The sequence below is a fragment of the Eubalaena glacialis genome, chromosome 3 (genome assembly GCF_028564815.1).
Source record: "Eubalaena glacialis isolate mEubGla1 chromosome 3, mEubGla1.1.hap2.+ XY, whole genome shotgun sequence".
Taxonomy (NCBI): domain Eukaryota; kingdom Metazoa; phylum Chordata; class Mammalia; order Artiodactyla; family Balaenidae; genus Eubalaena; species Eubalaena glacialis.
This window is the reverse complement of record NC_083718.1, coordinates 27,545,220-27,564,558: the sequence shown is the minus strand read 5'-3', so window position 1 is coordinate 27,564,558 and position 19,339 is coordinate 27,545,220. Positions and strand designations below refer to the sequence as shown.

The following is a 19,339-nucleotide window of genomic DNA, read 5'->3' as shown; positions in this document are numbered from 1 at the left end:
TTTAGCCTACAAAGAAGTGCTGTAATGAATAACCCTGTGCATACCTTTTTTCATATTTTTGCCAGTGTGTCTCTGAAATAAATTCCTAGAAAGAGGGATTACCAAAGTGAAGCTTAAATGCAAAAGTAACTTTGTTATATGAATCAAATATTTTTTGACCACTACCTACAGTAAGAAATATATTTTACATCATGATCCAGATATGTACACATAACTAAAACAAGTGTCACAATTACCCTAGTATCTACAGTCTATTTCATTTTAAGAATTCAAGTTACAATGCTAAAACTACTAATGGATCTTGACTCAAAGTTTAAAAGACATTGGCTTGATCACGGATCTGCACACTTTTTCTGAAAGAGCCATATAGTAAATATTTTAGGCCTGTGGACTATTCCTGGACTCCACTCTGCCATGGTAGCCCAAGAACTGTAGGCCATAAAAAAAAAATGAAGGGGCATGGCTGTGTTGCAATAAAATTTTACCTATAAAAACAGGTGGCTTTAGTTTACAGACCTCTGTTTTAGGTTAATCAAGCCACCTGCAGGTGTTGGGATGAAGTCAGCTTCCTATGAAGCACATTGATATATGGAGGAAGGTAGATTACTGAATAAAATCAGGATTTAGGAAGGAGAATGAAGAAAACAGCTGCTGGATAGTCAACAGTGGCTTATTACATTAACCTAACTATTCTTAGTCACCACTCTGTGGTAACCTTCAAATATACATATATCCCCAATTATGTCTTGGGTGTAAAATATAATGTAATACTTGTTTGCCTGTGTTTTTTAGAATAGACAGATAGGAATGGTATAATGTCATTGCTCAGCTTTCCCCCAGATCTAATTCATGCACATTCTTCAGGTATTTTTAAGTACTGTCTGCCTCTCTGTGCTTCCAGGCCGGGTAATCAAAAATGATCAAAACATGCCACTTTCCCTCCATTGAGACCACCGCCTAGCCCTGTAGTTAAGACAGAGACATAGTATTTAAATGTAGCCCTTAAGGCATAGGGCTAAACCTTTAGGGAGAAAAGTTACATTGCTTGATTACAGGTGCCAGCTTATTTACATTTTAGCTAATTTTTGGATGTAAGATACTCTGAAACCAACTAAGCTAAAATAGATGGTACTTTCAGATCATAATTATCATGATTATAACCTTTGACATGATTGGAGGCAAAAACACCACAGGGACAGTAAAGCATGGATTAGTTAAGCCTGGTTTTGACTGCAGAAGGGAAGGAGGATAAATAAAGAGTAAAGTTAGTGTATTATAAAAGACCTAGTTCTTACTATTTGCAGTTGGGAAGAGAGGGGGCTTACAAGTCCTGAGAACAGGATAAGGATGAGAACTGCCTGGAGCTTCTGTTACTTGAATAATATCTTGTATTAACAAGTCTTCTATGTGTTCAGAATACTTTTACATGCTTCTCAAAGCAGTTACAAAGACCAAAGAAAGAAAGGAGCCAAATGGAATTAGCTTGATTTTATAGATGTAAAAAGTAAGCAGCTTAACAAAGTTCTTCAGGAGGGAAGGGATGGAGCTGACAGTAGGGGGACCCCAGGCTTCCGAGTTAGGGAGCTGCTTGTCATCAAAGGCCGGAAGTAACAGCACCAAAGGCTAATGTGCAGTGGCCTTTTTGTATATCCGCCTCCCTCCCCGACCCTCCACTCCTTGGCAGCTGACCAGGTAACCCTAATCTCTCACCTAATACTGCACTCTTTCTCCTGTAGATTCTTTGTGGGAAAGAGATTCCTCGCTGGATCAATCGGCTTGCCTACTTCAGCTCCTGTATACCCTTTCTCCAGAGTTGCCTCCCGAAGGAGTGGCTCACTCCCGCAGCCCTGCAGTCTAGCGTCAGCCAGGAGCTCCAGGACGAACTGGAGGAAGCGGAGGATGCTGCAGCCTCCGCTTCCATGGGCAGCACTGCCGCAGGCTCCAGACCCGGGCGCCACACTAAACTGTAAATGTCTCCAAAGTCACACGTTCAGAACTGTCTCTGGCAGTTGAATATCACTAGAGAAGAGTAAAAGAGTAAACGTCCTTTGGATATTTTGTATGCAAAGATGGCTCTCCCCCAAATCCCAGTTTTTCAGCTCAGGATTATATTTGTAATCAAAAAAAAAAAAATCACTTGGCGCAGGAGGGAGAACTTTGTATGAAGCTGCCCTCTGTCTTTTTTACCCACTTGTAAATTTGGATTTACTTCTGTTTTATATAAGCCCTGTTAAGTTATGTTTACAGTATTTTGTATCGCTGTTTACAAATCTTGCATGGACTCCTGCCACCATGAAAGAAGAAAATCTTCATGTCTTCAAAAATTAGGCAGGTAATCTTTGTACACTTCTGACAATTGCCCGAGCTTCGGCATAAATAATAGGCACACGAGAAGGTACTTACACAGTTATAGTCACCGTCACCTGCTTAAGAATTATCTTTTAGGTTTGTGTTTGTTTTTGTTACCGTTTTGGTACCAGGATGCACAGAGGTGAAGGAGCACACACAGCCCTGAGGGCTTGGGACCTTGCTCCGTGTGAGAGGTGCCCGACCCTGGGCACTCAGCACTCCCTCCACTCCGAGTGGTACATCTCCTGAGGTTTCCACCGAACGGTGGCTTTCATCCCAAATATGCGTCCACCTCCACGGGGTGGTATACTCTCGTGTCAGTCTGGCTTTGATGCCTCTGATTCTGTAAGTAAGATGTTTTTCGTTAAAGGTATTCTTACTAGTAACAAGTGTTTTTGCACATGTGTTGGGGGCTTCATTTTTATTTTAATATATATTGATATCCTCCCTGCACAGGATTTTGTTTGTGGGGCAGGAATATCCTAAGTGGTAGCCTTCAGAGTAGCAGTGTGAGTTGACATTCAACTGCTTTTAACTATTTCAGGCTACCTTTTATACTACACCTTGAAAACTAGAGTCTGAAGTAACACTCTCCAAAAAGTTAATACTTTGATATTTTAAACATTTTATGTACCATACCAGAAAGAGTATGTTGGAGTTTGTTAGTTTGTTATGGGAGTAGTTTCACCTCATAATAGAAAGCTTAGTCTCATTACCTCTTGTTGAAAACTCATATTTATGTGTCTTATTCATCTTTTTCTGTTCTCTCAAATGTATGTCTCTTACATAATCTACTCAAAGAATGAAATTGTCACCACAGATAAGTCCTCATTAGCAAGGAATCTGTCTGCTCAAGTCTACTCCCAGTTTGACCCTTGGATGTAAGAGCCAAGTCATTACATGTCAAATTCAATTTTTCTGCCTTAAGAATGAATGTTCTACATAAAATATTGGATGCAGTGTATAAATTATCCAAGGCAGTGACTTCAGCTTTATATATATATTGTTAGTTTTTAAATCATCTACTTTTATTTAAACTTCTAGATTGGATTGTTTGCTATTGCTCTTTGTAAGGATACATATCTTTCAATACACTACATTTTTAACTTTTCCATAAGCTGATTTTGAGTCATTTTATCAAATTAAGCACACCCTGTTCATAGGGAAAATAAACCTTGGGTTTGACCTGAGGAAAATGAAGCCACTTAACCTAATTTATGCTTTTGACTGTTCTGTTGCTGGAGAGGAAAGCTTTTACAAATTATTCTCAGTTCTTTGGTGGGGGGGGCAGAGCACTTGTTTTAAGAGATGTGACAGGAATCTATGATCTTTATGAAAAGTTGACCTGATTCAGGTCTAAAAATGAGATTTAGAATAAAATGTGCAGACTCTGACAGTGAATCAGTTCACTCAAAGAAGAGTCCTGTCACTAAAACCCAGGTTAGTGAAAAATGTTTGATGCCGCTCGCTTGGGATTTTTGTTTTTAATAATGTAGTGGATTCCAGTTTTTTCTAATCCATTCAAATAGACATGAGTTTAAATCTGTGCTACGGACACACATGAAGGAGTGGCCATTATTTAGGCACTTCTTGGCGAGTAGCCAGGAGCCTTCCACCTTTGCTTATCCAGAATCCAGCACTTCAGCACACAAATGATTTTATTGTTATTTTGTTGTATTGACTTTCATCTGCAGCATTTGGAGTTTAAAAATAGTGTTAAGGTCCTAGTAAAAATAAATAATGGCCTGAGGCCAATTATCATAGAACCACCAGATAAAATTCTGGACATGAGATTGCTTGCAGTCTAATGGTACTTGAGGTTGAGAAATAAAGAAATGTCTTTACTTTAGAAAATCTCATTTAAGTCAGTTTGTCCACTACAGTTCAAAACTGAGGATGAATTCAGTTAACTAGCATTTCACCAGCTTTCCCTTGCCCTTGGAGGAAAAGAATCTTGTTCTCAACCTGACCTCTGTTAAGAAAAATCCTGTATAAAAAATCCGGTCATTAAGATACATGTGATATGATGGCATCAGATATTCTCTTCGCAGTTGTAACCAAGTGAAACACATTTCTCATTGTGGGTTGGACAGTAATATAGTGTTAAGAGGGTCAGAAGCTGCTGGTTTCTACTGTTTGTTTTCAGTGCCCTTGGGTTTTGTTTTTTCTTTCTTTCAACCCTAAGAAAGGGGCATCAGCTTTGGAAAGTGTGGCCTGTGGAATGGTAGAAGGCAGTGAGTGATACAGCAGTAAAGAGAGCCTCCACTTGATGCCTGAAATCCAGCCCACTATTGTTCTGACCCACAGCAATAGTGCAAGTTACCTTCACCAGCATTTGTACATAGCAGGGAATTCTGGTTTTCACCAATTGATAGCATTGTGTGTATGAGGAGATTCAGCCCTACAGACAGCTGCGGGACTCTATATCCATGGCTTCTTTCCATCACAAAACGGGTAGAAACTCATTCACTGCTTCAGGGTTCTAATCTGTGTGTCTTCTAATGGGTCCATTTCTATAAGATACTCTGTAATTTTGATACATGTTGTATTTTCTTTCAGTGACTAAGTTTAAAAGGCTTGGGTTTTGTCCAGCAAGCTGGCCATACTGCCATTGTACCCCTTTCCTTCAGTATGGTTTAGAGTGCAGCTCAGTCATTAGACTTTCATTGTCTCCTCAGTCAATATACATCTTCACTGTTTGAAAGGTGTTACAGCTGTTCAAGAATCTTCATGAACCTGAGGATAATTTCTTGTGAAGTTGAATGCAAATGTACTGTCATTCATAGTGTTTATATAAAAAAAAAAAATACCAGGAATCTTCACTTTTGCTACCTTGGTATAGCATTGGGCTATCATGTTAACAACATTGAAATACATCAATTTATTAAAAAAATACTTTTATAAGAAATGTTTTCTAGTGCTTTTTGACCTCCAGGAGACTGCAAATGTTATATATTTGTGTTGGGGAGGGGTACTTTTGTTTGATATTTTTTATTTGTATACAGTTTTAAAGGTTACACTCCATTTACAGTTATTACAGAATATTGACTTTATTCCCTGTGTTGTACAGTACGTCCTTGTCTGTCTTACGCCCAATAGGGAGATTATTTTTGAAACCCAAGAATCCCATCTGCTCTGCAGAAACATAGTCCGCCCTTCTCCATCATACATTTCTCTTGTATTTGCACGTACATTTATTCTCATGTATTCCCCTCGAGCTCAGGTCCACGGGCCAAGTCCTTAACTGTCAGCATAACCACACCTGCTCCCAGGCAGCGGTGCCAGCCCCAGCTTCTGGGGGATGGAGACAAGGCTGGGAAGGGAGAACATGCCCTCTTCTCTCCGCCAGGAGCGCAGGGGAGAGACCTGCAGGGGAATTGCCCCCACTGCTCGTGCACACACTCTCCCCATCTAGAAGCATCAAGCGAGCAGGAGCCTGGGTGACTGCGCACCTCGTTTTCTACAAACCTATGCTGCTTTGCACCTCCAACCTGACCCTTCCCCCATCTCCATTGGCCTTTTGGTACCTAGCCAGGTAATACTTCCTTCCACAAACTCAAAAGACCTCTCTTGGATTAAGTATTATTAAAAAATAATGGAGGTCATTTGTGGTCTGTCAATGCCTGTCCACTCTCTGCTAAGTAGTAATGGTCTACAACTCATTTGTTCTCAAGGACAGGAGCCAAAGGGGAATTTTCCCCCCAGTCTAAATAGGTTTTTGATAGACTATAGGAAGTTGATCACCAACTCAAATCTGGTAAAGCAACTGGTTTTACCTGTAGAAAGGATACCAAATATACTGAGGGACGATGGTTTTTTCTTTCCCATTATAATCTGCTCCTGAAGTTCTCCTTATCACCCAGATACGGACCTTGTTCTAAGTGTGCAGAAGTCCACGTGCTAATAAAGACGAGTGGCTCCATGCTTTGCATTCCAAGAGGTAGATTAGAGGCAGGCAGCTACTTATTTCCTTATGGATTCTAAACCCAGAGAACTGCTGAGCCCTCTCACGCTTGTGCCTTTGATCCTTTCCCCAAAAGGAAAATCCTCCCAAAGAGGATCATACCTTGTTCCTACACTGGGAAGCGTGAAGAGTCCATCTTGTCAAGGCCAAGGGAAAAGCTAAGGTTAAGCAGGGCCTCCTCTCAATCCCAGCTGGGTGAGGGAGGCGTTCATTTCCAAAGGCTAGATGGGCGCCCCTGTGCCCTGCAGCCCTGCTCTCACTGGGAGGGCTTCGTGGACCCAATCAAGAACGTACCACCCCCGGGCTGTTGAGGAGTGGCGTAGAGCCATCTACATTGATCTCCCTGACCCCGGGACACCTTCACTCAGAAATAAGTGCCTGGTTCTACGAAACACTCATGGCCTTAGTGGGCCTCAGTTAGGGGAGCCATTGACCGCCAGGCTGTTTCCTTCACACCGCTAACTCCCGGTGATTAGTGGGATTTAGTGCCTGGGCAACCTTCAGGTGCTTCTGAAGCTGCAGCCACGCAGAGGAAGCCACAGGCCTCACCAGGCTGTCCTTACAGCCTTGCAGGCAGGTGGACTCAGGGGTAAAGTTACCAAAGTCACTAAGCCAGACTCCACAGAGGGAGGGTGGGAGGCCTGCTCTACTCACTCCACACTGGAAAAGGAATATGCATTGGACAGAGCAGTGAAAAAATTAGACAAGGAAAAGCCATTCGGTCCGCCTAGGAGCCTCAGTCTTGGTGGCCAGTGATTATCCATCCAAATAGGGACTGGGATTTTCAGATTACAAAACTGAAAAAAAGAAAGGCTAAGGGGAGCCAGGGCAGCCAGCTTGGCCCTAATCAAAGATAGAAGAAGACTCCTGTGCCTTCCTCTCCCACTGGCGTCAATGAGTGGGCACCACAGAGCTGCCCTCGCAGGCAGCTGACACACCACAGAAGGCCAGTATGCCCACGAATACGAAAAGGTGTCACGTTGAGTCTGGAAAGGCAGTGGGTTTTGTGGACAAGACAAAGGGGAAAGAGAAGTCCTCCTGCAGTGCCCCTGCTGTGTGCTCCTTGGGCTATTCATTTAATTATCACAACAGCCTATGACGTTATTCCTGCTTTACACCAAAGGAGTTGAGTGGTTAGTAGCCCAAGAACGCACAGACAGCATAAGGAAAACCCATACTTGAACCTAGCCAGTTGCAAGGCTTCTACTCTTTCCACCCAAGTACACTGCTTTTCTGCAGTGGAGAACCCGGGTCCACTCCAGACCCACCGAATCAGAATCAGTATATTAACAAGACCTCCAGGCAATTCACATGTACATTAAGGGTTGAGAAGCACTGCTCTAGCCCATAGGACTCAATTCTGCATGGCTCCAGCCTACTCTGCCCATAGAAATCAGAATTTCCTGGATGAGGTGACTGTCAGGCAGCCTGGACTCATGAACGTCTGAAGGACCTGGTAGCTGAATCTTCTCCAAACTTCAGTAGAGGTGGTAGGATTTTCCGCATTTTTCCTGGGTTTGACTGAATCCATATAAATTATTCAAGGAGTACTCTCATAAATGTGAAAGATAAACTTGAACCCTCTGGAGTTACTTCAAGGAATGGTTACCTAGAAGTCCCTGATCCGTGCACTAAGGATTCTGGACCATAGTTTGAACTGATTATCCATCTTCCTGCGAGAGACCACCAAGGCTACAGCCATCACGCGGCCAGCCCTGATGTTTTACTTTAGATCACCAGAAGTATCCGTGCCCAGGTCCTCTTCCCCAGCTACTCTGGGCATGCTCTCATTTGGCCAGCCCTCCTCCTCATCCTTACTGGCCCACCTTCCAATGTACCCGCTGGAACTCCCCGTCTGTGACAGGAAAATGCCCAATAGCCTCCACTTTTTCAAATGCTTCTTGACCTCTCTTGAAACCCAGCTATCCCCTGTGGTGCTCTCTCCCTCGGGGTATGTGCCCTCGGTCTCCCATTCCTCTTTGCTTCCAAATCTCCGGCTCCACTGAAACCGTGCTACCGAGTCCTACCAGCTGCTCCCTCGTGGCTCTCTTCTGCTCTCCCTCTCCTCCTCTGTCTTTCTCTCCACCTTCTTCCTGTCATCAGTGACTCTGCATTCATGCAGGTGACCCATCCAATACCCTAGCCCAGTGTTTCTCAGCTGGGGCTCTATTGCCATCAGGGTAAGACAATCCTTTGTGCTAGACAGTCCTGCCCATTACAAGACATGTGGCATCTCTACACTCTGTCCACTAATTACCAGCGTTTTACCCGCTCCACAGTCGTGGCTGCATTAAACATCCCCACGCATATTGCCCCCAGGAGGTAGGCAGTCCTATCCTGGGCTGAGAACTACCATCTCTGTCTCAGGCTCCTGATCTCCTCACTTCCGCCAAGCACGCAAACCTTAGACTTGTCATCACCAGTAACTGCGCCTCTGCTAAAATCTTCGTTTCAAGTAATCTCTGACCACTAACTTCCCAGCTCCCCTGAGTACCCCACACACTGAGACAAGTCTTTGACCTCATTAAGATCCCAAAGCCACTAAATTCAGCCCTCGTTTTACTAATATTACTCCCTCCCCCATCTTTCATTTTTCTTCTCACTCAGCCTAAATTCCACGGTCAGTAATTAAACCATTTCCTTCTCAGGATCCTCCACTTCTGTGCCCTTTTCTTGCTTCATCTCATGGCCTGGCAAACCCAGCCCTGTTCAGACCCAGACCTCTCTGCGCCCGTGCCTGATCCGCTGAATGTTGCTAGGGTGAAATCACACGACTGGGCTGACCAGTTTTATCTTAATGTTCCTGTCTCTCAGCACCACACGCGGTTTCCTGCAGGTCCCTTGTAAGCCTGCTCGCTGCTCTCCTGGATGACACTTCAGACTTTATCTCTTCAAACCTCCCACGTGTTCCCCACACGCATTTCAGTTGAGAACCTCACTTTATGCTTCATTGAAAATAGAGACAATTTAGGCAGTTGACCTCTGTAATGGGGGAAAATACCCAGTTCTCCCTCCCTTGTGTTTCTCCCTTACTGTCACACAGAACACTTCACTTGTGACACTTCTTCACCAGATGTGTGGGGATTTTCCCTACACCAAGCAGTTCTCCACGACACCAGCTGGTTGGCCTACAACTTAATTCTGACGCTATCTACCTGGAGATGACATCAGATCCCACAGGTTAAGCGCTCAGTCCCACAAGACAGCCCCCCACTTCAGATGCCAATCGCTAGTAGTACGGCCCCAGGTTACCCACAATTTCTGTCCAGCTTGGGTACAAATCCGAGGTTCCCAAGTTTGAGTCTGATTTGCTAGAGAGGTTCACAGAACTCAGGGCAACGTTTCCATTTACCAGAGTATTAAAGGATATGATTAAAAAAATACAAATGAACAACCAAATAAAGAAAAATACAAGGCGAGGTCTGAGAGCGTCCTGGGCACAGGAGCTTCTGTCTCCGTGGAGTTGGGGTGCATCACCCTCCTGGTATGCGGATGTGTTCAGCCACCTGGAAACTCTCCAAACCTCATACTGTTGGGATTTTATGGAGGCTTCTTCACGCAGGGATGATCAATTATTAACTCCATTTTCAGCCCCTCTCACCCTTCTAGAGAAGTGGCGGGGGGTGGGGGAGGGAATCAGTGGGTGGTAGAAATTCCAAGCCTCTAATCGTAGCTTAGTCTTTCTGGAGACCAGGAGCCATCAGGCACCCACCCAGAGTGGCCTCAATAGAACAAAAGCTGCTCCTGGGGCTCGTATCACTTAGGAATTTACAAGGAAAGGTTCTAGGAGCTCTGTGCTTGGAATTGGGGCCAAAGACCAAGACATATATTTACTATTATCTCACAGCTTCCAATTTTTCAACCTACATACTCATTGGAGCTTGTACCCAGAGTCACTGTCTGTGTTACAGTGGGAAAACGTCCTTACTATTTTCAAAAGCCAAGTCTTCCTTTGTCACTAGATCTCACCCTCTCTCATCTCTCAAGGACTTGCTCCAACATTATTCCTTCTCTCCTTCAAAACACCAATTTCCCTTTCTCCACTGGATCATTCCTGTCAGCATAAGACATGTTCCATGGTTTCCCAGCCAAAACAGAAAACCCAAGACAAACCGTCCCTTCACTCCCTCATCCCAAGCAGGGCAACATTTCCCGATTTCACTCCACAACAAAAGTTCATGCACTTTCATGTCCCATTCACTCTTATAAACAACATTTTGGTTTACATATATATGTTTCATACATATATACACACACAAATATATATGAAAGAATATATAGGATGTATATGTACAGTCTGAAAAATAATAAAACGAACACCTCCTGTACCCACCACCCAACATCCAGCCTAAAAAATAGAACCTGAGCAGGACCTCAGAAGCAACATCTCCCTCCCCAGTCACTTCCTCCTCCCCCCACTGCTATCCCGGACTCTGTGTTAATCATTCCTTTGCTTTTTCTTTTTAATGGTTTTTAATACCCACAGATGCATCCCTAGATAGTATATTATTTACTTATACCTATTTCAAAACTTTTTATGAATGGAATCATTTTGTATATATTCCCTTGTGATTTAAAAAATTTCTACATATTTTGGAATTCCCTGGTAGTCCAGTGGTTAGGACTCTGCACTTCCACTGCAGCGGGCCCGGGTTTGATCCTTGGTTGGGGAACTAAGATCCCGCAAGGTGCATGGCATGGCCAAAAAAAAAAAAATTAAAAGTTCTACATATTTCTTTAATTCATGCATGTTTATGTGTACAATTATAGTTCATTTTCACTGCTGTATTCTGTTGTACAAATATACCACAGTTTTATTTATATATTCAACTTTTAATGGACATTTGGCCTGTCTCAATTTATGGCTATGAATATCGTAAGGCATACCTTCTGCTGCAGATGGAAGGGTTCCTCTGGGGGTGGAGCTGTGAGGCTGGAGGGAAGATAGAAGGGTTTCCGCTTCTCTGGGAGACGAGCTGCAAAGTTGGAGGGAATGTGCACATCCAACTTTATTAATTTTTAGAAAAAAACAATGTATTCTTCTTACTGCACTTTCATTAAATAAAATCCTATTCAGCCTTCTCTCCATCTGTTAGTCAAACGGAGCTCCACAGGCTATTTTCTTATAATGTCATATAATGAAATTTCAGAGCCTGGGCTTGAAAAGTATTTTTTTCATTACTCAGAGGTGAGAACCATTCCCTGCTCCCGCACAGCCGCTAGGAGGACGATACTCAACATCACAAAAGTGGTTCAAAGAATCTGCTTGACAGGTGAGAATGTAGGGGATCGGCTGCCTCTGCCTCATGTCGGAGGGGAAGGGGGTGAGCCCGGGAGCAGCCAGGGCTTGCTAAGGTGTGAGTGGGTCCAGCAGAAGGAGACAGTGTTTGAGTCCATCGGCAAGTTCAGCCTGGCCTTATCCGTTGCAGGAGGCGTGGCAAATTCTGCCTTGTATAATACAGATGCTGGGCACAGAGCTATCCATCACCTTTGACCCGTTCTGTGGAGTGCAGGACATTGTTGTAAGAAAAGGGACTCACTTTCTCATCCCTTGGGTGCAGAAACCAATTATCTTTGTTCACCGCCCTCCACCACGTAACGTGCCAGTAATCACTGGAAGCAAAGATTTACAGAATGTCAACATCACCCTGCGCATCCCCTTCCAGCCGGTAACTAGCCACTCCCCCGAATCTTCACCAGCATCAGAGAAGACTATGATGAGCACATGCTGCCATGCATCACTACAGAGATCCTCAAATCCATGGTGGCTCGTTTGGATGCTGGAGAACTGATTGCCAGAGAGAGCTGGTCTCCAGACAGGTGAGCGATGACCTCATGGAGCGAGCAGCAACCTTTAGGCTCATCCTGGATGACATAACCCTTGACACCTCTGACCTTCGGAAAGGAGTTCACAGAAGTGGTGGAAGCCAAACAGATGGCTCAGCAGGAAGCAGAGAGAGCCAGACTTGTGATGGGAAAGGCTGAGCAGTAGAAACAGCAGCCATCGTCTCTGCGGAGGGCGATGTCAAGGCAGCGGAGCTGATAGCCAGCTCACTCGCCACTGCAGGCGACCGCCTGATTGAGCTGCACGAGTTGGAGGCCTCGGAGGACATCACATACCAGCTGTCCCTCCGAACATCACCTACCTGCCCGCTGGGCAGTCAGTGCTCTTCCAGCTGCCCCAGCGAGGCCCACACCTCCTGGAGCCATCTGGACCACAGCCCTGATGATTCTCAACATCACCTTCCCTCTTCCACCCCAGAAATCACTGTGAAACTTCATGATTGGCGTAAAGTGAAGGAAATAAAAGTAAAATCACTTCAGATCTCTAACTACTCTATCAAAGAAAAAAAAAAAAAAAAGAATCTCCTTGTTTGGTTCAAAACTTTTAACGGAATGTGTCCTGTTCTCCCATGTAAAGTGGACACATGTGACTATTCATCACTATTTGTAACTCAGAGCAGCAGGGTCTTGTTGGACTCCTATGACTTTAGAAATTGTTGCCACATCCTGTGCAAATAACCACCATGTGAAAATAACCTCCAAAGAAACCAGTATTTGGTTGCTTGTCTTAATTCACTGACTTAATTATAATGTTATAATGTTGTAAATTGTCTCAGTATTCCTAAAAGTTATAGATGCTTGAAAAAAACTTCTCTTACAGATCAGAAGAGGATCATGGCACTTTTCTCTTACATGCATCACAGAAAACTCAAAGTCCCTGCTCGATATATTATAATATTTAACAAATCATCTGAAAGTCCTTGTATCATCTTGTCAACATTGGGTAATCAAAATTGTTTTCCAAAGTAGCTGTAACACTCTCCAATCCCACCAGCAGAAGATTTTCATTCCCATTACTCCACACCCTTGTCTAGACTTGATATTGACTAACTCTTTGATGTTTGCCAGTCTGGTAGGCATAAATTGGCATCTAGCTGCGCATCTAATTTGCATTTTCCTGACTATTAATAAGATTAAGAATCTTTCTATGTTTCTGGGCCTTTTTTTTTTTTTCTGTGAAATGTCTGTCCTATCTTTAGCCTATTTTTCTGTTAGGTTATTTATCTTTTCCTTACAGATTTGTAGAAAATATTTACATATTCTGGCTACTCTTCTTTGACAATTCTATGTGTTACAAATATTTTCTCCCAGTTTGGTATTTGTCTTTTCACTGTCTTTAAAGTGTGTTTTTTGTTTGGTTGGTTGATTGGTTGTTTTTGGCCTTGCCGTGGCAGTGGAAGCATGGAGTATCAACCACTAGACCACCAGGGAAGTCCTAAAGTATGTTTTGATAAACAAGTTCATTTTAAAGTAGTCAGCAATATCAGTATTTTTCTCTTTGGTAAATATTTTTTTAATCCTAAGAAATCCCTCTCTCTGCCTAAATTGGAAAGATATTCTCCTACGTTTTCTTCTAAATATTTTAATCTTTGCTTTTTGTATTTAAGAATTTAATCCAACCAGAATTGATTTTGTGTGTGTGTGTGAGTTATCTATTTCTTTTTTTCCATGTAGGTAACTATTTGCCCTAACACAATACATTGAATAGTCTACCCTTTATCCACTGACCTACAAGTTCCATTTCCATTAATCAAGTTTCCACATATATGTGAGTCTGTTTCTGGGCTCTCTAGTTCCATTGGTCTACTTACTATCTCCAGACTAATGATACCCTGTCTTAATTACTAAGGCTTTATAATAAGTCTCAGTATGTGGTAAAGTAAGTTTCCCCATCTTCTTCTGCAAGTTATTTGGTTATTCTTGGCCCTTTACTCTTCCATGTATATTTTGGAATCAACTTCTCAAGTTACATACCCACACACAAATCCTATTGGAATTGCTTTGAATTAATTTATCAATTTGTAAAGAACCAATATCTTTATGATATTGTCTTTATCCAAAAACGTGATCTATCACTCCATGTATACTGACCTTCAGTGTCCTTCAATAAAGTTTTATACTTTTCTCCATAAAGCGCTCTCATGTATTTTGTTAGCTATATCCCTATGTTCCTTATATTTTTTTCTTGCTAGTGTAAATGATATCTTTTATTTCTTAATTATATTTTTCAGACTCATTGTTCCTCATATGTAAAAGTGCAATTGACTTTTTTCATTTTTTAAAACAATGATAGATGTTATTTTTTTAAACAGATTTGAATTAATAGAAAAATTGATCAGAACAAAGAGTTCCCATATACCGCCTCTCACACACACACTTTCCCCTGCCATTAACATCTTACGTTAGTGTGGCACATTTGTGAATTGATGAACCAGTTAATACATTATTATTAACTAAAGTCCATTTATATTAGGGCTCACTCTTGTGCTATTATACAGTTCTATGGGTTTTACCAAATGCATAATGTCACATATCCACCATTGAAGCATCACACAGAATAATTTTACTGCCTCAAAAGACCCATGTGCTCCACTTATTCTTTTTCCCACATCCCTAATCCCTAAACCACTGGTGTTTTTACTGTCTCTCTATTTTTGTCTTTCCCAGAATGCCATACAGTTGGAATCATACAATATGTAGTCTTTTCAGACTTGGCTTCTTTCACTTAGCAATATGTATTTAAGGTTCCTCCATGTCTTATCACGGCTTGATACCTCATTTTTTTTTTTCTGAATAATATCCACTGTATGGATGTACCATAGTTTGTTTTTCCATTCATCTACTGAAAAACATCTTGGTGGCTTCCAAGTTTTGGCAATTATAAATAAAGCTACTATAAACATTCATGTGCAGGTTTTCGTGTGGACTTAAGTTTTCAAATCCTTTGGGTTCATACCAAGATACGTGATTGCTGGATTATATGTTTAGCTTTGTAAGAAATTGCCAAACTCTCCAAAGTGGCTGTACAATTTTGCATTCCCACCAACAACAAATGAGAGTTCCTGTTGCTCCACATCCTCGTAAGTGCTTGGCATTGTCAGTATTTTGGATTTTGACCATTCAAATGGATGTATAGTGGTATCTCACTGTTTTAATTTACAATTCCCTAATGACAAAGATGCTGAACATCTCTTTAATGCTTATTTGCCATCTGGATATCTTGTTTGATGAGGTAACTGTTCAGATCTTTTGCCCACTTTTTAATTGGGCTATTTGTTTTCTTATTGTTGAGTTTTAAGAATTTTTTGTATATTTTAAATAACAGTCCTTCAGCAGATATTTGTTTTGCAAATATTTCCTCCTACCTGTGACTGCAATTGTTTTTTATGGGTAAAGTTTTTTCCAGCAATTTTGCAAAACTCTCTTGTTAGTTCTAATTATATATCTGAGATTCTTAGGAGTTTTTTACATAGTCAGCTATATCATCTGCAAATAATGACAGTTCTGTTTCTTCCTTTCAAACCCATATAATTTTAATGTTGTCTGTTATTTATTTATCTCTATGCCTTTGGCTAAGACCTCCCAAACAATGTTTCCTTGATCTTAAATGAAAGTTTTTGGTATTTCAAGTTTTTGTCAAGTTTTGCTTCATGTACTTTGAAGCTCTATTATTGGGTGCCTAGACATTTAGAATTATGTTCTTAATGAACTGACCCCTTTATTATTATGAAAATCTCTTTCTTTATCCGTGGTTATATTCCTTGCTCTGAAGTCTACTTTGGTATTAATATAACCACACTTTCTTATGATGTTTTTTATCTTTTTCCATCCTTTTATATTTTCAATCTGTGTGTCATTATATTTAAAGTGGGTGGTTTTTTTAAACCTACAGCATATAATTGAATCTTGCATTTTTATCCCAGTGTGACAATCTCTTAGATTGGAGCTCTTGGACTTTCGCGTGGAATGCAGTTATCAACATGGTTCTGTCTAAATCTACCACTTAGCTTTTTTTTTTTTTTTTTTACCATTTGTCCTGTGTTTTCTTTGTTTCTTTATTCCTTTTTCCTGACTTCTTTTGGATTTATTTAGCATAGTTTAGTATTCCATTTTATCTACTTTATTAGCAATCTGTCTTTGGGGTTTTTTAAAAATTATTTTTCTAGGGCAGTTTTAGGTTCATATGTCTTTGGGTTTTGTTTTGTTCTGTTTCTATTGGTTGCTCATGGTTCACAACTTGCATCATTACCTCATCACTGTCTACACTCAAATAATATTATACCACTTCACATATATTGTTAGAACCTTAAAACAGTATACTTCAATTTTTTCTCTCCCGTTCTCTGTGCTAGTTTTCACACATTTTAGTTCTATGTATGTTATAAACCACACAATACTTTGTCATTGTTTTTGCTTTAAAATGGTTATCTTTTAAAGAAACTTTTAAATGACAAAAAATATTTTAAATCTACCCACATATTTACCATTTCCAGTGTTCTTTGTATAGATCCAAGTTTTCATCTGACATCATTTTCCTTTCACATGAAGAATTCCTTTGTTTCCTGTGAGACAGTGGTTTTCTTGTAGTTTTCAAAATTTTGAAAAATTTTAGTCATTATGTCTTCAACTACTTTTTCTGCAGTGCTTCCCCTCACCCCACCCTTTCTCTTCTCCTTCTGAAACTCCAATTACACATACGTTAGAATGCTTTGATATTGTCACATGGCCAAATGCTCTGATCTTTTTCCTAGTCTTTTTTTCTGTGTGCTTTAGTGCAAATAGTTTCTATTCTATTACTATGTGTTGATGTTGATTGATATTTTCTTCTGCAGTGCTTAATCTGATATAAATCCCAGTAAGTGAAATTTTTATTTAGTATATTATATTTTTTAGTCTCCAGAAATCTTCCATCTCTCCTCATTCTGTTCACGTTTTCCTTTAAATCCTTGAGCATATTTATAATAATTATATTAAAGTCCTTATTTGCTAATTCTATCATAGCTTTCATTTCTGGTTTTTTTGTTTTTAAATTCTGTCTGTTTATGTTGACTGATTTTTCTTCTGGTGTGGGTCACATTCTTCTGCTTATTGGCATACATAACATTTTTTGATTGAATGTTATATATTTCAAATGTTACATTGCTGAGTGTCTATATTTTAAAGGATGTTGAGGGGGTTTTTTTCTGGCTGGCAATTAAATTACTTGCATATCAGTTTGATCTTTCCGAGGCTTGTTTGTAAGCTTTTATGGCCGGTTCGTAGTAGCCCATGCTCTAGGGGTGGTTTAGCCCTCCTATTAAGGTGTGGCTCTTCAGGTCTCACTATGGAGTACCCCAGATGATTAACAAGGCCTTTCGAGTCTGACTGGTCAGACTCTGTCCTGTGGGGCTCTGGGAATTGTTTAGCTTAAAGCTTCCAGGTCATTCTTTGCCCAGATTCATGGAGTTTCACCCACTTCTTTGTCGCTTAGTATCAAACAAAGTCTCAAGGTGACCCCTATGGAGAATGCTGGATCTCTTTTCTCTATGTAACTATATCCTCTCTAGAACTCTGTCCCACAACTTGCAGCATCTTCTGCCTTCCTGAACTCTGAACCCTATCTTCTCAACTCAGTGACTCGTGCTCTGCTTGGGAAACCCCTCCCTACACTGTGGTCCAGAAGGTGCCTACAGGCAGAAAGGCAAGGCAGTTGTGAGGTTCATCTCACTTATTTCCTTTGCCCCCTTCAGGGATCACAGTCTTGCACTGCCTGTGTCCAATGTCTGAAAACAGTTGTTCCACATCTCACATTCGATTTTTTAGTTGCTTACAGCAGGAGAGCAAGTTGGAACCCTATTAGTCCATAATGGCCAGAATCAGAAGTCTCTTTTAATTTCTTAATGTGGTGAATTACATTAATTGATTTTCTAAGTAATTGATTTTAAACTTTGCATTCCTTACACATCTGGCCTAAACCCAACTTCCAACTTGGTCATTATATCTTCTTAACATGTTGCTGGATTTAGGATAGACAGACAGGAGCACAGACAGGTAGGTAAGTATATATATAGATAAGTAGATAGATATGTATTCTAAGTTCTGAGTGAAATTGTCATATAGTTTTCCTTTCTTGAAATGTCCTTGTCTGGTTTTGGATTCAAGCTTGTGCTGGCCTTATAAAATGAATTAGGAAGTTTCTTCTGTTCTCTAGAAAAGTCTGTGTATGAGCAGAATGATAAATTCCTTAAATGTTTTGTAGAACTAGGCTGTCAAGCTGACTGGACCTGATGATTTCTTCATGGGAATATTTTAAAATATTGATTCAATTTCATTAATAATTACAAGATTATTCAGATATTCAATTGTTTCTCAATTCTATTTTTTGTAAGTTATACTTTTGTAAGAATTTATCCATTTTATCTATTTTTTCAAACATAGTGCATAAAATTGTTCATAATATTCTTTTGTTACCATTTGAATTTCTTCTAGATATATAGTTATGTCCTCTTTTTTATTATTAATATTTTTTTCTTTTTTCTCTCTCCCCTCCCCCACCCTTCTCCTTCAGTACTGCCAGTTTGGTTTTTCCGTTTTCCAAGTTTTTTTTTTTTTTCAAAAGATTAACTTTGGGGTTTATTTGTACTCTCTTGTATGACTATATTGTCTGTCATTAATTTCTGCTTTTTTTTTTTAATGTTCCTTCTTTCCCGTTTTTTTTTTTGGTTTATTATGCTATTCTTTGTTTTTTCATGAATTCTCAGCTACTTTCAGAATTCACAATCTTATTGTCTAATTTAAATCATATATTTTCCTCAAAATATTGTGTTCCTCAAGTTCTGTTACATAATATTGGTGATATCATCTAGTTCAGAATAGTTTCTGGTCTTCAATATTATTTATTCTTTTTTTTTAAACATCTTTATTGGAGTATAATTGCTTTACAGTGGTGTGTTAGTTTCTGCTGTATAACAAAGTGAATCAGCTATACATATACATATATCCCCATATCTTCTCCCTCTTGTGTCTCCCTCCCACCCTCCCTATCCCATCCCTCTACGTGGTCACAAAGCACCAAGCTGATCTCCCTGTGCTATGCAGCTGCTTCCCACTAGCTATCTATTTTACATTTGGTAATGTACAATATTATTTATTCTTTAACCCACAAGTATTTTTTAGAATTATGTGCATTAATTTTCAAACTCA

The 19,339-nt window shown here is 40.5% G+C and overlaps 1 protein-coding gene and 1 pseudogene across 3 annotated transcripts in view; both read left to right on the top strand.

The window, feature by feature from the left end:
• The window catches only part of DESI2 (desumoylating isopeptidase 2), a 41,579-nt gene extending 36,361 nt beyond the window's left edge, over positions 1-5,218 (top strand). For 2 of the 3 annotated variants that reach the window (XM_061185393.1, XM_061185391.1), the window contains one exon: positions 1,737-5,217. In XM_061185393.1, coding sequence (XP_061041376.1) covers positions 1,737-1,970 — 234 coding nt within the window. In that variant the 3' untranslated portion in view covers positions 1,971-5,217. Of the gene's footprint in view, positions 1-1,736 lie in introns of all 3 variants that reach the window. The other variant, XM_061185392.1, reaches the window with a different exon arrangement.
• A 6,223-nt stretch (positions 5,219-11,441) lies between these two features.
• Positions 11,442-12,540, top strand: LOC133086939 (prohibitin 1-like; annotated as a pseudogene).
• Positions 12,541-19,339: the final 6,799 nt, after the last annotated feature.